The sequence below is a fragment of the Marmota monax genome, unplaced genomic scaffold (assembly GCF_021218885.2).
Source record: "Marmota monax isolate L192 unplaced genomic scaffold, Marmota_monax_Labrador192_F-V1.1 WCK01_AAM20220418_F8-fsc00008, whole genome shotgun sequence".
NCBI lineage: Eukaryota > Metazoa > Chordata > Mammalia > Rodentia > Sciuridae > Marmota > Marmota monax.
Genome location: NW_026694432.1, coordinates 4354793 through 4375076, shown reverse-complemented (window position 1 = coordinate 4375076; position 20284 = coordinate 4354793). Strand labels below are relative to the sequence as shown.

The window sequence follows — 20284 nt, the reverse complement described above, 5'->3', positions numbered from 1 at the left end:
GGAGTACAAGATATTTATTAGGAATCAATACCTGTGAAAAGAAGGGTGCCTACCTGGGGCAGGAGAAGTGCAACTGTAAGCCCTTGGCCACCCCAGTGGGAGCTTACCATCACCTGTTGCCTGCCAAAATATACTTCATACAGCCAATATGGCTGGGCCTTTATTGCCTCACTGTCTTAGCCAACAGATAACAAACCACTCTGGGCATACATGACTCAGAAAAGTGGCTCTGTGTAACCTGAAGGAGCCAAAAACCAGAAGCGAACCACATTCCCTACAGCTGGGCAGTGTATTTATTAGGATTCTCCAGAAAAACAGAGCCAATAGTAGATAGATGGATTTAAATATAAATATATTTTAAGTATAAAGAATTGGCAGTCAAGTGTGGTGGCTTGTACCTACAATCCCAGCTAATGGGAAGCTGAAGCAGGAGGATTTCAAGTTTGAGGTTAATCTGGGCAACTTGACAAGACCCTGTCCCAAAATTTAAAATTAAAAAAATAAATCTGGGGGGCTGGGGCTGTGGCTCAGTGGTAGGGCACCCGCTGTGCACGTGTGAGGCCCTGGGTTTGCTCTTCAGCACCACATAAAAAAAAATAAAGATAAAAAAAATCTGGGGATGTAGCTAGTGATAGAGTATTTGCTTTGCAGGAAGCAGTACAAGGCCCTGGGTTCAACCTCAAGTGCCAAAAAGAAAAAAAAAAAAAAGCTGGATGTAGTGGTGAATACCTTTAATTCCAGTGATTCTGGAGATTGAGGAAGGAGGGTCAGGAGGATCACAAGTTCCAGGCCAGCCTCTGCAACTTAGTGAGACTCTGCCTCAAAATAAAAAGTAAAAACAAAAAGGGTCTGGGGATGTGGCTCAGTGGTTAAGCACTCCTGGGTACAAAAAAAAAAAAAAAAAGAAAAAAGAAAAAAAATTATCTGGTTTCAGATAATGGCATGCATGGTTATGGAAGCAGACAAACTCAAGATCTGCATCTGCAGGGTGAGTCTACAAGTTGGCTGATCCAGGAGAGCCAATGATGGAGTTGTAATCAGATTCAAAGGTCTAAGAACCAGGAAAACTGATGGTATAGTTTCAGTCTGAAGGCTTGTCCCAGGAAAAATGGATGTTTTGGTTAGAGTGTAAAACAGAAAAAAAAATGTCAAAAAGCAGACAGGAAGAATTCTCTTAATTTAATGAGGGTTTGCTTTAAAAAAATTTTTTTTAATGATACTGGGGCTGGGCATGGTGGTACACAACTGTAATCAGAACAGCTTGGAAGGCTGGGGCAGGAGTATTGCAAGTTCAAAGCCACTTCATAAACTTAGTGAGACCCTGTCTTAAAAAAAAAGGGCTAGGAATGTAGGGATGTGTCTTCATTGTTAAGTGACCCTGGGTTCAATCCTTGGTACCAAAAAAAAAAAAAAAAGATACTGGAGATTGAACTTAGGGCCTGTTGCATACTAGACAATTGCTCTACCTCTGAACTACCTCCCTAGCACCTCCCCTGTTTTCTTTTCTTGTGGTATTAAGGATTGTACTCAGAGGTGCTCTATCACTGACCTACATCCCCAGCCCTTTTTTATTTTATTTTTTGAGATAGTGTCTGGTTGGCCTTGAGCTTATGATCCTCTTGCTTCAGTCTCTTGAGTAGCTGGGATTAGGGTCAGCCTTTTGCTTTATTTAGGTCTTCGACTTATTGCCTGAGACCCAACCACATTAGGGAGTACAATCTGCTTTACTCCAGTCATTCAATTTAGTTCAGACATCTAATTTATTAATTTCATAAACAACCTCTCAGAGAATCATCCAGAATAATGGCTAATATCTGTGCACCCTGTGGTATAGTCAAATTGATACATAAAATTGACATATATCCATTGGGGATGTAACTCAGTGGTAAAGTGCTTACCTAACAAGTTCAATCCTTGGCATCACACGCACGCGCGCGCGCACACACACACACACACACAAAGGGACTAACAGTGGCAGAATCTTGTATCATCCCTGTGTCTACTTTATGGATAATATCCATAATCCATAAAGAGTGGAGTGTGTAGTCCTTTGTCCCTTCACAGAATATCTGGAACTTGAGCAGCTATTTCCGACTGAAAGGTGGAAGTCACATGCTGAATATGCAGGAACAAGAAGTTGCTGGGCTGCTAACTTTGTGAAACCACACTACTGGCCTTGAATTTCCTATTTCTGATTTTGTGCCCAGCTCCAGTTACATTTTGACAACTCAGTTGAACATTCATAAGCAAAACAAAGACTCCAACCTAAACATTACACATTATACAAAAAGTACTTCAAGATGGATCACAGATTTAAATGTAAAAGTATGAAGTTTTTTTTTTTTTTTTGTATGTTTGTTCTGGTGGTACCAGGAGCTCTTTACCACTGAGCTACATCTCAGTCCTTTCTATTTTTAAGACATTGTCTAAGTTGCCAAGACTGGTTTCAAAATTGCAAGATCTTTTGCTTGGGTTTTCAAGTAGCTTGGATTACAGGCCTGGGCCACTCACCACTTTTGGCAAAAAGTTTTTAGGTAAAAAAATGGAGAAAATTTTGGGGATGGAGTGCCAAGCAAAATGTTGAGGGCTAGGGATGTAGGTCAGTGGTAAAACACTTGCCTAGTACGTGGAGGTCCTGGGTTCAATCCTCAAGAGGATGGGGGGCCTTTGATTCGACATCAAAATCCTAATCCATAAAAAGGAAAAATTGATGAATTGTACTTTATCAAAATTATGTGTTGGCCAGGCACCTGTAATCCCAGTGGCTCTAGAAGCTAAAGCAGGAGGATAGCAAATTCAAAGCCAGCCTTAGCAAAGCAAGGCACTAGGCAACTCATGGTACTGGGGCTGGGCATGGTGGTTCAGTGGTCAAGTGCCCTTGAGTTCAACCCCAGTATCCGCCCCCCCCCCAAAAAAAAATGTTTATTCTGTGAAAGAGACTGTTAAGAAAATATTTGCAAACTACATAACTGACTGGTATCGAATATATAAAGAATGAACAAAACAATAAAAAAAGACTACTTCAACTAAAAATTGCAAAAAGAGACATTTTTTTTGAGAATCTACAGATATCAAATAAGCCTATGTAAAGATGTTCGGTGTCATTAGAAATTAGGGAAATGGGGCTAGGATTGTAGCTCAGTGGTAGAGGGCTTGCCTAGCTTGTGTGAGGCCCTGGGTTTGATCCTCAGCACCAACTAAAGGTAAATAAATAAAGGTATTGTATCCATCTAAACTAACTAACTAACTAAATAAATAAAATATATATAAATAAATAAATTAGGGAAATGCAAATTAAATCACAATAACAATTAGATATCACTTTTCATTTACCAGAATAGCTAAAGTAAGAAAGTAACACTAAATCCATGAGGATGCAGAGACACTGGATCGCACAAACATTGTTGACAGGAACGTAGAGTGGTACATTCTGAAATACAATTTGTCCAGTTTCTTAAAAACAAACAAAAAATGGGGCTGGGGTTGTGGCTCAGCGGTAGAGCGCAGTGGCCCACGACCTTATGTCACAGACACTAGACGCTGGGGCAGGAAAGTGGCAAATTTGAGGCTAGCCTCAGCAATTTAGGAAGACACTGTCTCAAACAAGGGCTGGGGATGTTGCTTAGAGGTAAAGCGCCGCTGGGTTCAATGCTCAAGTGCCGCAAAAACAATAATAATAAAAAACCCCAAACAAAACAAAACAAAACAAAACACCCCAAAACCAAAACATGAAACTACCATGCAATCCAGCAATTGCACTACTGGGTTCTATTACTATAATACCATTTCAAATATGAAGAAACTTAAGTTTTGAGAAATTGGGTGATTAAAGACGCTTCCATTCTAGGAGAAGGCAGCTTCTTTCAAGACACTCACACGTGAGATGGTCACATCCCACAGCTCCAGCCCGTCACATAGAGCCCAGGCTGAACACTCCATGCTAGATAAGCCAACAAGACTTCAAACCCAGGCCTCCTTTCGGGTCCGGCAGTTGGAGGTTGCTATCAGTTCCTGAACCCGACCCCAACTCGCCTTTCCTAAACCTTAGGCGTCTACCCTAGGTGGTAATTCCTCCGCGGCCCAGTACATCGCAAATCGTCCTTTAAGTTGTAGCACAGCCAGTTCAATGGTAGAACAAAACGCCAGGGGCCAACGTCGAAGGTCAGCAAGTAGGCTGAGCCGGGGGCGTTCGCTTCACCTAGCCCCACCTCCCAGGTGGTTGGTTGAGCCTCCAGTGCAGCTGAGCTTCTACCACATCACTAGCCCCGCCCCTTCCTTGGGGGGAGAGTGCCGAACACATCGAACGCAGCCAATGAGTGAAGGAGCGGCTGCATGGCGGGAGGTTCGATTGACCCAGCCTGGCGGCTGTTAACGCGCGCTTGGGGAAGAGGAAGGTTAATGGGGAACTGCGTGTCCCGGAATCCATCTCTGCCTCTCTTTTCAGCCCCTTCTGGGATTCCGTTCCCAGTTTGGGTTTTTATTGGGCCTTCTTGGATCCTTGCTCGACCTCCCTCGATCCAGTACGCTATCCGCACTCCAGCCCCGGGAAATCCCCCTCTTCCGGATGCAGGCTCCTCGCCCTTCCTAGGCCTCGAACTTTAACCCCAGCTTCTTTCTTCTGGACCTTGGTTACCGCCCCCACCTCTCATCGATCTCCTCTCTTAACCGAGACCATTATCCTGACTCCACTCTGCCCATTCTGGGACCCCCCTGTATCCTCCCCATCCTAGATTTATACCCTACTCTGCCTTGACACTTCCTCTTTGGTCTACTCTCTGGACTCTGCTAACTGACGATCAACATTCTCGCATTTTGGACTCAAACTCCTACTCCTGGCTGGGTCCCCTCCATCCATGCCCCCTTTTTAATTAGTCCACATTCTGAATAATATAGCAGTTCCACCTACATCAACCCCTCGTCCTGCATTCTCTGCTGCTGAGTGCCTTTCACCTTTGGCTGATGGATACTTGACGTTTGGGCCCCAGGATGGTAAGTGTGAACCTAGGGGAGACAGGAATTCTGTCTAGGTTTAATGGGCTCAGGCTGAGGATCCATTTCCATTCTCCCCTTACAGAGGAGGAGCTTAGCTCCCAGTCAGCTGGCCAGAAGGAAACTGGAAGGCAGATCTGATGATGATGAAGACTGGCAGCCTGAGGCAGTGGTGAGTGCCCAAGGAGATAGGGAAGGTGGGAATTCAGGTTGTTTGGGCAGAAAGGAAGCCTGGACTTGGTTTCTGGGTTTACATAGTCACCTCCCAAAGTCATATGTTCAGTAGTGTAATTGATGCTCCCCCTCTGTGCCAGGCATTGAACAGATTAATAAGATTTTGTAGCTTCACTAGAAGCTAATATAACCTTAGTTTTCCTGTTGGGAGGGGTACACCAAAGCCAAGAAACAGCTCAGGTTGATCCTTTGACTCTTATGGGGGAGAGGGAGGGGATAAAGGCCTTTACAATAGTAACTAGCAGCCTCCTATTTGTCCCTTGCCCCATGTCACAGAATAGTAGAATATTCTGGACCTACCTTAAAATCCTGAGCTTAATTTGGCCTTTCAGTCTTGCTCATACTCAAGTGCAATATGTTCTACTTTGGACTGAGATCTGTGCTTTGCTTCATGCCTTGGAGGCTTGCTGGTTGTGGACAAGACCTATATAAAAGTAAACAGAGTCATGCAATAACTACTTTAAAGGGAAAGAGAGCAATTTAAGAATCAAGGGTTTGGCTAATGGAGCTTTGGAGAAAAGGATCAGCTAAGGAAGGAAGGCACTTTTTTGTAGGACAGTTTGTAAGTAAAGGCATGTAAAGGGTGGAATGAGGCCTGGTGTTTGCTTCAGATGTGTCTTAAGAATCACTGAAGGGCTGGGGATGTGGCTCAAGTAGTAGTGCGCTCGCCTAGCATGCATGAGGCACTGGGTTCGTTTCTCAGCACCACATAAAAATAAAAAAATAAAGATACTGTGTCCACCTAAAACTAAAAAAAAAAAAAAAAAAAAAAAATCATTGGAGCTTCAAATAACTTGACAAGCTGGTACAAGAGGGGTTCATTCCTGATTGCCTATTGGGGCCTTCTCTTTAGTTGCATCGCTGGTGGGGATTTTTCCACCTGCTAAGGGAGGCACATTAACTGTCCCTTGTATGTCTTACACTTGAACTTGTGGCATCATTCTCTGCAGGTGGATCGGGGATGGAGCTGTGTGTTGCTCCTGAAATGCGTAGTGCTAGTGTCTTCACTGCTGTGTGGTGGACTGAATTGGGGGTGATGTGAGAGTTGGGTACAGCTGTACTCTTGTCCACCCTTTGGGAAACTCAGGAAGGGAAACACTTGGTTGGGTCTGCTATGATTCCATACTGCTGGTGGGCTTGCTTTTCCCAGGCTTACTTCATTTACCTCTTCCATTGTTTTTTCTTCATTTGAGGCAAGTTACTTGATCTCATTAAGCTCCAGTTTTTCTAGAATTAAAAAAGGATATCCTACTAAAGAAGGATAATAAACAGGATTGCTGTGATAATACATGTGAAGACGTTAGCACTTCATCTGGCACTTAATATGTACTACTTCTTTTTTTTTTTTTTTTTAAATAAGATGGAGCTATACTGTGTTGCCTAGGCTGGTCTTAAATTCATGGGCTCAAATTGATCCTCCAGCCTTGGCCTCTCAAGTAGCTGGGACTACAGGTGTGTGCTACCACACCTGGCTCTAATAAATCACTTTAAGGGCTGGGGTTGTGGCTCAGTGGTAGAGTGCTTGCCTAACACGTGTGAGGCCCTGGGTTTGATCCTTAGCACACATAAAAATAAATAAATAAAGGTATTATGTGAATTTTCAACTAAAAAAAACAAATAAATAAATATTTTAAAAAATCACTTTAAGTGTTCGTTTCCATTAGGGTGATTTCTGGTCTTTCAGACCTCAGCTTGCCATTTCTTTTCTTAGACACAGAAGAAACAGAAATCCAGTAATGAGACCCAGATCCAAGAGTGTTTCTTGTCCCCTTATCGGAAACCTTTAACTCAGCTAACAAATCGACCCCCCTGTCTGGATAGCAGTCAACATGTAAGTCAAAACTGCAACTTACCTATGTATATGTATGTCCAGTCCTTTTGCCTTAGTAGATTCCTACAGTAGAGACTCTATCTTCGACATTGTAGCCAGCCTGTCTATAGCTGTTGTGGCCTGTTGAGACAAGGGTGCCTGAGTGAGAGTTTATTTTTACTATGTTTACTATGTTTATTATTACTATGTGGGCACCAGATCTCAGGTGGTTCAGATTCCTAAAAAAATGAAAATAGAGGAGAGGGAAGGCTATGATGGGGTGTTAGACCCAGGATCCTTATGGTACCTTGGTCTCTAGCTCTATTTATGGCTTTGTGGACTACAAGAGTCCCATCCATACCTTTTTGTGTTTCCTCTAATAAAGTCAAATCACCATCATGGGTTCTGTGTGTTATCTCCCTGACTCCAAAGCTTCCTGAGAAATGTTTTAAAGGAAAAATAGGAACATGTAATTAAGGTTATTCATTTGTGCGTTTGGCAAGTAATTTTATATAATTATTTTCAATAATTATAAAAAATTGTGTAACATGTCATAAAATAAACACCTCCAAGCCTACTTCCTAGGACTAGAACTTGGCCAAATTTATATTGCCTTTCCACATCCCTAGTGGTACCACTACTCTGAACTGGTTGACTAAATACTTTTTTTTGCAGAGGGTAATACTGGGGATTGAACACAGGAGTTCATGCATGCTAGGCAAGTGCTCTACCACTGTACTATATCCCTAGCCCATTTATTGTATTTTGAGGTAGGGTCTAGCTAATTTGCTCAGGCTGGCCTTGCTTGAACTTCCAATCCTTTTGCCTCAGTACTTAAGATTACAAACATGTACTACCATGCCTGGCTAAATAATTTTTTCTTTTTTTTTTTTTTTAAACTAGGGATTGAACTCAGGGGAACTTTACCACTGAGCTACATTCCCAGCCCCAACCTGCCCCCCAGCCCTGCCCTGGCCTTTTTTAAAATTTGAAATGGGGTTTAGGACCTTGCTAATTTGATAAGACGAGCTTTGAACTTGTGATCCACCTGCCTCAGCCACCTGAGTTGCTGTGAAAATGCATTTAAAAATTTTTAAAAAATATTTATTTTTTAATTGTAGGTGGACACAATAACTTTATTTTATTTTTATGTGGTATGGAGGATCAAACCCAGTGCCTCATGCATGGTAGGTGAGTGTTCTACCACTGAACCACAATCCCAGCCCTAAAAAAATTAAAAAAAAATATTTTTAATTGTAGATGGACACAATATCTTTATTTTTTTATGTAGTTCTGGGAATCAAACCTAGCTAGGTAAGTGCTTTTACCACTGAGCCATAAACCTAGCCCCTTAAATTTTTTTGATGTATATTTTTAGTTGTTGAAGGACCTTTATTTTATTCATTTATTTACATGGGATGCTGAGAATCTAACCTAGTGCCTCACACATGGTTAGGCAAGTGCTCCACCACTGAGCCACAACCCCAGCCCTAAATAATGCATTTATTTTTTTTAAAAAGATATTAAGAACTTTATTTATTTATTATTTTTTTATTGGTGCTGAGGATTGAACCCAGTGCCTTACACATGCTAGGCAAGTGCTGTACATCTGAGCTACAATCACAGCCCCCTAAATAATGCATTTTTAATTGTTATTTTGAGCTTTAAAAAAATAGTTTTAGCAGACCCGGTGGCATGTGCCTGGAATCCCAGCAACTTGGGAGTCTGAGGTAGCCTGGGCACCTTAGTGAGCTCTGTCTCTAAAAAATAAAAGGGGTGAGGGATGTAGCTGTAGCTCCAGTGGTAGTGCCCCTATCTCAAAACACACACATAAAGGTGTTAAAGTGGTCTGTAGCCCTGTGAGATTGTTTTCATTTAGAATTTGTTCAGGTTGTCCCATGGAATTATGTGATATAACTTGTGATATAACTTGCCTGAGGCCCTGGGTTCAATCCCCTAACAGTCTAAAGACTGGGAAGACAAGAATCTGCAGAATAGTCTGATTAAGAGTTGAAGGGAGGGGCTGGGGTTGTAGCTCAGTGGTAGAGTGCTTGTCTAGCATGTGTGAGGTACTGGGTTCAGTCCTCAGCACCACATAGAGATAAATAAAGGTATTTTGTTCGTCCATAACTTTAAAAAAAAAAAAAAAAAGAGTTGAAGGGAATGGATGGTTAGCTAGGTAAAAGGGATAAGAATCCTTTAGAAAGAGCAACAGCCTGTGAAAGGCTGGGAGCTAGAGAGTAAGGGAGGCCCTGAAAAGGATTTAGTAGGGTTGGATCAGTTGTCAGTGTGGGAATTTGGGAAATGGTGCTGAGAGATAAGATTTGAAAAACTGTGCAGAAACCGAGTGGAAGGCCTTTTGTAAGCATGGCTTATTAAACTATTGAAACAGTTTAAAATAGTTTATTTATTTATTTATTTTTTAACATTTTTTGGTACTGGGAATTGATTCCAGGGTGCTTTACTACTAAGCTATATATATCCCCAGTCTTTCTTAATTTTTATATTGAGATAGGGTCTTGCTAAAGTTGCTGAGGCTGGCCTTGAATTTGTGGTCTCCTTTTTCAGCCTTTCAACTTACTTGGATTACGGTTGTGCACCACCCAAAATAGTTTGATATTTTTAATAGCAAACTTATAGGAATTTGACAGAAGACAGACAACATTAAAACCATACAGTTGCTGGGTGCATGGTACATGTCTGAAATTCCTGTAACTTGGTAGGCCATGTCCGGAGAATCACTAGAGCCTACAAGTTTGAGGCCAGCCTGGGCAACAAAGCAAGACACCATCTCAAAAAAATAAACATTAAAAAAACAAACAAAAACAGCAACAAAAAACCCAGAACACAAAATGATGGCCTTGTCCAGAAAAATTTAACTGATTTGTTTATTGTTGTTATAAAGTTGAACTCCTGAAACTTGTTTGCTGAAATGTTTTGACATGCATTAATGCTTTATATTCCTGAATTTGTATTAAAAATTTACCCACCAATAAACATGAAAAACTGCCAATACCTCACTCCTATACCCTGCTTTTCCTTTTATAATTGCATATTTAGGTACCTTTTGACTCCTGAGGGAAAATATCTAGCATTTAGAACTATTAATAACAGAAAGATTTGATTTATTATTTTATATGTTTGAGAAATGTTTCCCATGGTAGTGGAGTCTTTGGCATGTTCTTAACTTATGTGGCCACTGATGTGTTTTGACATCATTGTTACACATTTTCTGGGGATAGTGCAAAGATTGGTGTTTTTTTGGGGAGTGGGTACCAGAGATTGAACTCAGGGGCATTTAACCTCTGACCCACATCCCCAACTGTATTTAGTATTTTATTTAGAGAAAGGGTCTCACTGAGTTGCTTAGTGCCTCACTTTTGATGAGGCTGGCTTTGAACTTATGATCCTCTTGCCTCAGACTCCTGAGCTACTGGGATTACAGGCTTGTGCCACCACACCCGGCTCCAGGTTGGTGTTTTCAACAAGGTCAACTACATAGGCCTTACTTGTCTTCTGCAAAGCACCAGTAGCTGTACTCTGAGGTGCAGTTCTGTTTGGAAATTCTCACACCTGATCACATACTGGAAGGAAAACTTGCTGGACTTTTGATGACATTTAATTTCAAGTGCCACAATACTAGACCTACCATGGTGAAGTTTCTTCACCCCTCCAATATAGGTTGCACTCTTTTGTGTGTTTGGTACTAGAGATTGAACCTGGAGTTGTTTACCCATTGAGATACATCCTCAGCCCTTTTTATTTTTCATTTTGAGACAGGGTCTTGCTAAATTGCTTAGGATTTTGCTACATTGCTGAGACTGACTTTGAACTTGCAATCCTCCTGACTCAACTCCTGAGCTCCTGGGATTACAGGCATGTGCCACCATGCCCAGCTAGGGTGCACTCTTTTTTTTTTTTTTTAACAATTTTTTTTTTTAGAGAGAGAGAGAGAGAGAGAACTTCAATATTTATTCTTCAGTTTTCGGTGGACACAATATCTTTGTATGTGGTGCTGAGGATCGAACCCGGGCCGCACGCATGCCAGGCGAGCGCACTACCGCTTGAGCCACATCCCCAGCCCTAGGGTGCACTCTTATAAGTTGTTTTTGTAGTCATTTTCTTCTTGGCTGCTTTCCTACTAATTTATTTGCAGACAGTCAGACAGTCTTTTTTTTTTTTTTTTTTTTTTTTTTGCACCAGGGATTGAACTCAGAGGTGCTTAACCACTGGATTTTATTTAGAGACAGGGTCTTGTTGAGTTGCTTAGGACCTCTCTGAATTGCTGAAGCTGGCTTTGAACTCATGATCCGCCTCCCCAGCTGCTGGAATTACAGGCATGCACCACCAAGCTAGGCGACTATCTGCTTTGTACTAGCCATGATTTAGAGACCCCCGCTACTTATCTTCCTTAACCAGTAGCATCCTTTAATTCCTTTTAAAATCAGAAGGTGAAAGAGTATAGTAATGAATCTAGCCTGGATTGTATTTGTCTTTATACCAATGCAGTCATAGAATGAAAATATGTGAGATATATATGTGTGTGTGTGTGTGTGTGTGTGTGCGCGCGCGCACGCGCGTGTGTGTATATGTATTTAAGTATATATATTATATAAATCAATGTTATTTTTTATTAAACACTAACACCAGATGTTATTAATTAAAAAATATTAAGCATATATAAATAATATATATATTTTTAATGGTGGAAGAGGCTTTAGAGACAAAGTTCCTAGGGCCCACAAAAGTCATGATGAGCTTAGATAAGAAGTCTTTAACCTTAGACGTGATGAGTTTGAAAGGCCTGTAGGATATCTAAGATTGGAAGCTGTTGTAAATGTGGATGTGGAGCCTAGGAATGAGGTAGGGACTAGAAATAGATTTGAAGGTCAGTAGCATAAAGAAATTTGATACCTTGGAAGCACATTGGAGTGTCATTTGGAGGAGTTGAGGCCTTAAATCCTAAGCCTAAGGGACACCAACTTTTAAGGGGGTTAGGTAGAGGAAGAAGCACCCATTAAGAGACTAAGTATAAAAGTTCCTTCCAGAAAGATGGAAGAGTGGTAAAATTGGTGTCATGAAAATCAAGGGTGAAGTGTATTTAAGAAGGAATGACCAGCTCTATCAAGTAAGATAAGAAGAAATCATGTTCATTGGAATTGGGGTCATGTATGCCATTGGTGACCTTGGGCAGAGGAGTGTAAAGGTGGCAAGACAGGAGTGGGAGGTAAGGAAGGGGGACCAAATAGGGCTTTCTAGAAGTTTGCCTGTGGAAGAGAAGAGATAAGAGATAAAGGAATTTTTGTTTTGTTTTGGTGCTGGGGGATTGAATCCAGGATCTCACCCATGCTTAGTATATGCTTTACTACTGAGCTACGTTCCCTGCCCCAGAATTTTTGTTAAGGTAGGAGAGAGTTAAGCATTCTGGTCAGATACTAGCAGAGAGGGAGATGTTGAAATGTAGGACATAACTGACAGACTAAATCTATGCAGAAGGTGAAGCTTTAGCCTTGGTGGGGAAAGAGGGGGGATGCTCTCCCTCTTTTATCAGAAGGGCAGAATGGCATGAGTTATCAGCAAGTAAGTGAACAAAGAATGAGAGCATGCTGTCCCATCTACCTCTGCCAGATTCTGGTGTTATCACCAGATCCCTGGAAGCTGGCCATTTGAAGTCTTGCAGGGTGTGGCCATCAGGCATTTTTGGCTAGGGTTCTTAACATTTTCCTTACCAATTACTAAACCTGTTGCTTTCCCTGCAGAATTTTTGGCTCCTGGGTTCTATTAAAAGCCTGTTTTTAAATTTGGAGCATAAATTCTTGGCTACTGAGAACTTTAAACCTAGCCTCTATTACTGACAATCTTGAAAATATATCAGTTTTAGAATTAATATCAAATAATAAAGGAAATTTTTCCTCTTGTTTGACTTAAGGGTAACTTTTTGTTAGCATCTGTCACAATGATTATCATTGCTATGAATAATTGTAACATGTTAGTTAGGAATGTCAATAAAAGTTTTATTCAGATTGCAAAGAAATGTGCAAATAAGGGCTGGGTCTGTAGCTCAGTGGCAGCATCCGTGAGGCCCTGGGTTCGATCCTCAGCACCACATAAAAGTAAACGAATTGGGGCTGGGATTATGGCTCAGAGGTAGAGCGCTTGCCTAGCATGATGTGGCAGTGGGTTTGATTCTCAGCACCTCAAAAAATAAAGATATGTGTTCACCTATAACTAAAAAATAAATATTAAAAAAAAAGAAATTTGCAAATAAACAAGATTTGGGGTGACTATTTAAAAAATCACTTGAGCTGGGTGTGGTGGCACACACCTATAATCCTAGTGTCTCCAGAGGCTGAGGCAGAAGGATTGCAGATTCAAAGCCAGCCTCAGCAATTTAGCGAGGCCCCAAGCAACTTAATGAGACCTGTGTCAAAATAAAAAGGACTGGGGATGTGGCTCAGTGGTTAAGCGCCCCTAGGTTCAGTCCCTGGTCCGCCCCCCACACCATAAAAAAAGAAAGAAACAAAAAGCACTCAAAATATTCAGGTTTACATGTTGTCTCTGGGAGTTGCCATACCTCAGGGTTCAAAGTGTATTCTGTAGATTAGTAACATACTGATTACTGATATGTAATTGCAATTATGTAGCAAAAATGATTCAAGAAGAAAACATAGTGCCTATTTACCTTTGTATAAGCAATTGTTACCTTGCTTTCAACATTTGTAACTTATTTTAAATTATTATGTATGTAGGTATGTATAGGAATGTCATAGATGCAGCTAGCGCAGGCACAAAGTATTGATTATTTTGTGAAAGAAAAAAAAAAAAGATTTGGTTGATAGTGACCTAAAATTCTCCATATTTCTTTACTGACCATAAGTAATATTTATTACATTTTTCCCATTTCTTTTTTTTTTAATATTTATTTTTTTTAGTTGTAGTTGGACCTGATATCTTTATTATTTTGTTTATTTTTTATGTGGTGCTGAAGATTGAACTTGGGGCCTTGCACGTGCTAGGCAAGCCCTCTACCTCTGAGCCATGATCCCAGCCCACATTTTTCCCATTTCAAAGACATTGAGCTGGGCTGGGTGTGGTCGTGTATACTGGTAGTCCCAGAGGCTTAGTAGGCTGAGGCAGGAGTATCTCAAGTTCAAGGCCAGCCTCAGCAACTTAATGAGGTCCTGCAATAAAAAGTACAGGGGATGTAGCTCAGCGTATGGTACCCAAGTTCAATCTCTAGTACCAAAACAAAACAAAACAATAAAAAGGAAAATTTCAGGGCAAGAGAGGGTCCTCTCTATTGTTACTTTTGCTAAAAGGGAGGGTTTTTGTTTTTCCATTACTGCTTTTTCTTATAACACATTCCCAGTTTAGCTACCTTTAGGATCTCTGTTGTTAGAGTCTAGGTTCACAGATTATTTTAATTTCCCAAAGGACTTAGGTGCATATGGACCAAACTTCCCTAGGAGTTAGTTGTCAGCTCCATATTAACTTCCCTGCTGCCTCACCACCATAGCCTATGGTTTAGTGCTGATTCCAGGCTGAAGTGCTGGTGCAGAGGCTTCTTGCAGGCTTTTAGATGAAGGCACTAAGGTTTTGTCTCTAGGATCTGCATGTGTCTGTTTCCTCTCACCCATGTCCCACTTGCTTTTTCTTGGCAAGGGCTTGCCCTCCCTCTCACGTGTTCTTTCTCTTGTGTTTTCCATGGCAGGAAGCTGTTGGCTCTTGGCTGTCAGTATGCCTATATGTAATATGTTGGTAGGAGGCCATACTGCCCACTGATTAGGGGCCCAGAATTAGGAAAATCTTGGATCAATCTTGGCTGTGTGACTTGAAAAAGTGATATAATTGCTCTGAGCCTCAGTTTGCTTATTTTTAAATGGAATACCAGTAATACAGTAATCTCATAGGTATTAGGATTAAATATTGACATGAATGTAAGAGGCTTAGTTCCACATCTAGCATACATTGTTAGCCATCATTATTGTTCATTTTTGTTGTTGCTACTATTATTTTACTAATACTTCTGTTCTTATCACTCCTAGTACTCTTTTTTTTTTTTTTTTCTTTTTTTCTGTACTGGCTATTGAATCTTGGACCTAGTACATGTTAGGCAAGTTCTCTATAACTGAACTACATCCCCAGCTCTTTTTAATTTTATTTTGAGGAAGGGTTTTGCTCAGTTTCCCAGGCTGGCCTCAAATTTATAATCCTCCTGCCTCAGTCTCTTTAAGTAGTTGGGATTATAGGTGTGTACCACCATGCCTGACTACTACTACTCTTTGTTGGGCTGTTTAGTTCCTAAGGAGGCTGATGTAGATATTAATGTGAGAATTAGATGCAGTAGGCAAAATGATGTAGCAACAACAACAACAACAACACACAACAACAACAAAAACTTGTAGAGCTGGATGTGATAGTGCATGCTTATAATGCCAGTGGCTTGGGAGGCTGAGGCAGGAGGATCACAAGTTTAAGGCTAGCCTCAGCAACTTAGTGAGGCCTTAAGCAACTTAGTGAGGTCCTATCTCAAAATAAAAATAAAAAAATAAGCAGCCCTGGGTTCAATCCCCAGTACCAAACAAACAAAATTTGTGGGTTGGGGGTCTAATTAAGTGGTAGAACATGTAGTTAATATGTACAATGACCTAAGTTCAATCCCTAGCACCCCCATCCCCCCATTAAAAAGGAAAAAAAAAAAAGGTATTCCGGGAAGATATAGCTCTACAGGACAGAGGTTAAACCCATATATTAGGACTGTCTATTAGTATTGTACAGGTAAGTATAGAATGCTTGCTTCTTAAGGTGCGGCACCCTAGAGAAGAGCCAGGTGTCTTCATTGGCATGGTCTTACATGAACAAGTGAATTCTGAGCCTCATGGTTGATTGAATTATGGCACTTCTGCTGTTCCTAGGTATTGTAAAACCTTACATGAAATCTCAAAGATGGAAGGAAGCTGTTGTACAAAACCTAATGTGGAGCATATCATAATAATATTGTCCCATAACAACTCATTAATAAGTCCTGAATCCCTGATTTTCTCTTTCTCTCTTCCTCCCTCTCTGCACCACCCCCCTCTCTTTTAGGAAGCATTTATTCGAAGCATTTTGTCAAAGCCTTTCAAAGTCCCCATTCCAAATTATCAAGGTAAAATGGAGACTTCAGTTTTTTTAATTAGTCATGTATGAATGTGCCTGAATAGATTAAAAACCTTTGCTTAGATGGGAAATGAAGATGTCAGTCCTGCTTTGACTGTATTTAGGATGACCCTGTGTGAAAGTTGTATTAGCTTCAGCAAGGACTGTCAAGACTGACTGCCCTTCATTTTCTTTGTGGGGATATGCCAATGTTCAGAAAGCTCCTGGTAGGCCAAAGTAGCTAATGGACCTGGGTTTCCTTCAGTCTAAATGTATCCAGTGGCATCTCCTTTATGAGGCTGTGTGGGAATCCTCATTTCTACAAAGTTTCCCCCTGTTCTATTTAGGGCATTGCATTGTGCTAAAACAGGCTGGGGAGGGAGGATGCCAGCCCTCAAGAGCTCTCAGACCTGAAAAGCCTCTTTAAGGTTTCAGACCTTCCCAGGACTGACTCAAGATGAACAAGTTCCAGCCCTCCAGGAGTTTGGAGTTGAATGGGAGAAATAAAATGGGAATAGCTCTGATCTGAGGCTGAGGAAATAATGGTTAGGTAGAGGTGTCCAAACCAGGTTTGGAGGAGTTTGGGGAAAGAATGGATCATATGAAAGCTCAGGAAAGGTTATGTGAAGGATGTGCATTCAAGCTGGACCTGCTGGAGCTCCTGAACATAAAGTCTTAGTTGACAGATGGATTGCTGATTTCTAGGTCCTCTGGGCTCTCGGGCATTGGGTCTGAAAAGGACTGGGGTCCGCCGGGCTCTTCATGATCCCCTGGAAGAAGGTGCCTTGATTCTGTACGAGCCTCCCCCACTGAGTGCCCATGATCAGCTGAAGCTTGACAAGTATGTGCATTGATATTCCTTCAGCAGTTGTAGTCTTCTCTAAGAGTATACCTGGATGGGCAGAGGATTATTTTGGTATGACTTTTCTGTGGGACTGGAATAGATTATCATGGAGCTGTTTTAGTTATTTAATCATCCAGAAACTGGTGGTCAGGGGAGGGGAGACCCTGAGGAAGAGCTTGTGGTCATGTCCAGTTAGTAGGGTTCCTCACTCCTCCTACCATGTTCAATCATGAGAGGACTAATTAAAGTGAAGACATGGGAAATCCATCTTTCTTTCCTAACTTTTAGAGCAGGAACTTGGACTAGGCCAGAAAGGTACTTTCTTAGCTGTGTCTGTGGTTCTGGATTGGCAGAACACAACTTCCTGAGGGCATAACACAACTTCTGAACTTCTGAGGGTGTGCCCCTGCCCCTGTCTGAGCACCATGTTTTTGTTTTTTTTTTTTTTGCTGTGTTTTCTCAGGGAAAAACTTCCTGTCCATGTGGTTGTTGATCCTATTCTTGGTAAGGTTTTGCGGCCTCATCAGAGAGAGGTAAATGAGGGTGAGAAGAATGAGGTATGGGTGGGGAATTGAGCCTGGGAGACTACTTTCTCTGGGGCGTTGGTTTTATAGATGCCAAAGTGGACTGAATGCTGTTATTCCCCAGGGAGTGAAGTTCCTGTGGGAATGTGTCACCAGTAGGCGCATACCTGGCAGCCATGGCTGCATCATGGCTGATGAAATGGGCCTGGGAAAGACACTGCAGTGCATCACGTTGATGTGGACACTTTTGCGCCAAAGTCCAGAGTGCAAGCCAGAAATTGATAAAGCAGTGGTGGTGTCGCCCTCCAGTCTGGTGAAGAACTGGTATAATGAGGTTGGGAAATGGCTTGGAGGAAGGATCCAACCTTTGGCCATCGATGGAGGATCTAAAGATGAGATAGATCAAAAGCTGGGTATGATTTAATCTACCTATCCTCTATTTATTTATTTATTTTGTGGTACTGGGGATTGAACCCATGGGTGCTCTGTGACTGAACTACATCCCCAGTCCTTTTTATTTCTTATTTTGAGGTAATAGTCTGACTTCAAAGTTGTGGTCCTCTTGCCTCACCCTCCCAAAGTGTTGGGATTATAGGTGTGTGCCACCATACCCTGCTCTGCTGCTTGCTTTCTTATGTGTATGCTTACTTGTGGCCAGAGTTGAGGGCAATGCAGGAATAGAATTTTCATTGAAAATAGCTGAAATAATCATTTCTAGGCTACATTAACAGCCATTGCTTGGTGTGGTAGTGTGCACCTGTAATCCTAGCTACTCAAGAGGCCAAGGGAGGAGGATCACCGGTTCAAGGTCAGTCTGTGTTATTTAGTGAGACCCTGTCTTAAAATAAAGAACAAAAAGGGGTTGGGGATGTAGCTCAGTGGTAAAGTGCTTGCCTAGCTTGCCTGAGGCCCTGGGTTCAATCCCCAATAACATGCGTGCACACAAAGGAAGGAAGGAGGGAGGGAGGGAGGGAGGGAGGGAGAAAGAATAATTTTTTTCTTTAATATGTTCTGATTTGGTTCTTTGAAAACTTTTCTGTTGTAGAAGGATTCATGAACCAGCGTGGAGCCAGAGTGCCTTCTCCTATCCTCATCATTTCCTATGAGACTTTCCGCCTTCATGTTGGAGTTCTTCAGAAAGGAAGTGTTGGACTGGTCATATGTGATGAGGTATTTGATGCTCAACAGTCTGGGTATACAAGATCCACGAAAGTCTCCTAACCTGAGTACTGCCACCATCTCAGAGCTTCACTAATCACTTAGAGTGCTGAGGACAGATGAAGCTGTCTTGGAGAAGATAAGGGAGAAGTAGAGCTTGTAACACCAATCTGCCAAAGAGATTAAACAGTGCTCAGAACTCTAAGGGGAGTGAGTTGCTATGGGCCGATTGGTTTTGTTGTTTCTAGACAGTATTCCTAGACCAAAGAAGAACCTTGAACGATGGGGGGTAGGGGAGGGGTTTGGATTGGTAGAGAGACATGGCACAGTGTTTCAGATAATAAGATCTAGAGTCAGAGATATTTATTTATATCCTTGCTTTGCCACTTCTCAGTAGTGTGACTATGGATTTTTTACTTAACTACCTGAGCCTTTGTTTCTGCATCAAGAAAATGGGGTGATAGTACCTGTCTCATAGAATTATTATTATTATTGGTATTGGGGATTGAACCCAGGGATGATGCTTAACCACTGATCCATATCCCCAGGCCTTTTACTTTTTTTTTTTTTTGAGACAGGTTGCTTAAGGCTTTAGCTGGGATCATAGGTGTGCGCCACTGCACCTGGCCTCATAGGATTATTATAGTATGCAGGAATTGTGGTAAAGATGCTAGTATTCAGAAAATAGTGAGGGTGGCTGGGTACTTTTACTTTATTTATTTATTTTTTTAAAGAGAGAGAATTTTAATATTTATTTTTTAGTTTTTCGGTGGACACAACATCTTTGTTTGTATGTGGTGCTGAGAATCGAACCCAGGCCGCACGCATGCCAGGCGAGCGCGCTACCGCTTCAGCCACATCTCCAGCCTGGTACTTTTACTTTAGAGAGCCTTCCTGGACTCTAGTGAACTTGGCTACCCTGAGGCTGCTGCTCTGTTTGTACCTTATGGGGAGCTGCTGCTCTGTTTGTACCTTAAGGACTAGAGTCCTTTTCATATTTCTGGGACACTAGTAGAGAGTTGGTTGAAAGACTTGGCCCCACCTGCTATCTGATTGGCATGCTTGGCTGGGCTCTGGGGCTTCTAGAACAGCCTAGTATCTGAGGAGTGTAGGGATGGGACAGAGGACAAAAACTTACTTTTGGATATTGTGCTTGCAAATTGTGAACTATTTCCTACCTGGGCCTTTGAATTTAGGAAAAGTCAGTCATTGTCTGCAAATTGCTGATACCCTAATGGACTGTTCTCTAGGGAGTGGTAAAGGGTTTAGGAGCTTGAGGGTATGCATGTGACTGCCCTCTGCTTGGGTCCTGGCATCTGTTTCATGATAATGGAGGGGGGTTGCCAGATGCTATGATACATGCCTGTAACCCCAGCAACTTAGGAAGTTGAGGCAGGAGTATTGCAAGTTCAAGACTAGTCTGAGTAATTAGTGAGGCCCTAAGCAACTTAGCCAGACCCTGTCTCAAAAAAAGGGGGCGGGGGCGCTGGGAATGTAGCTTAACAGCAAAGCTCCACCAGAGTTCAATAGCTAGTACCAAAAAAACAATGGAGGGGACTATGCCAGGAACCTGGTCCAGGCCACGGC

The 20284-nt window shown here is 41.8% G+C and overlaps 1 protein-coding gene across 1 annotated transcript in view; it reads left to right on the top strand.

The window, feature by feature from the left end:
• Positions 1 to 4368: 4368 nt before the first annotated feature.
• Positions 4369 to 20284, top strand: part of Rad54l (RAD54 like) — a 33310-nt gene continuing 17394 nt past the window's right edge. The window contains exons 1-8 of the mRNA XM_046468429.2: positions 4369 to 4989; positions 5075 to 5161; positions 6935 to 7054; positions 16121 to 16181; positions 16877 to 17012; positions 17479 to 17548; positions 17664 to 17952; positions 18585 to 18709. Of these exons, the coding sequence (XP_046324385.1) occupies positions 4987 to 4989; positions 5075 to 5161; positions 6935 to 7054; positions 16121 to 16181; positions 16877 to 17012; positions 17479 to 17548; positions 17664 to 17952; positions 18585 to 18709 (891 nt within the window). The 5' untranslated portion in view covers positions 4369 to 4986. The remainder of the gene's footprint in view (positions 4990 to 5074; positions 5162 to 6934; positions 7055 to 16120; positions 16182 to 16876; positions 17013 to 17478; positions 17549 to 17663; positions 17953 to 18584; positions 18710 to 20284) is intronic.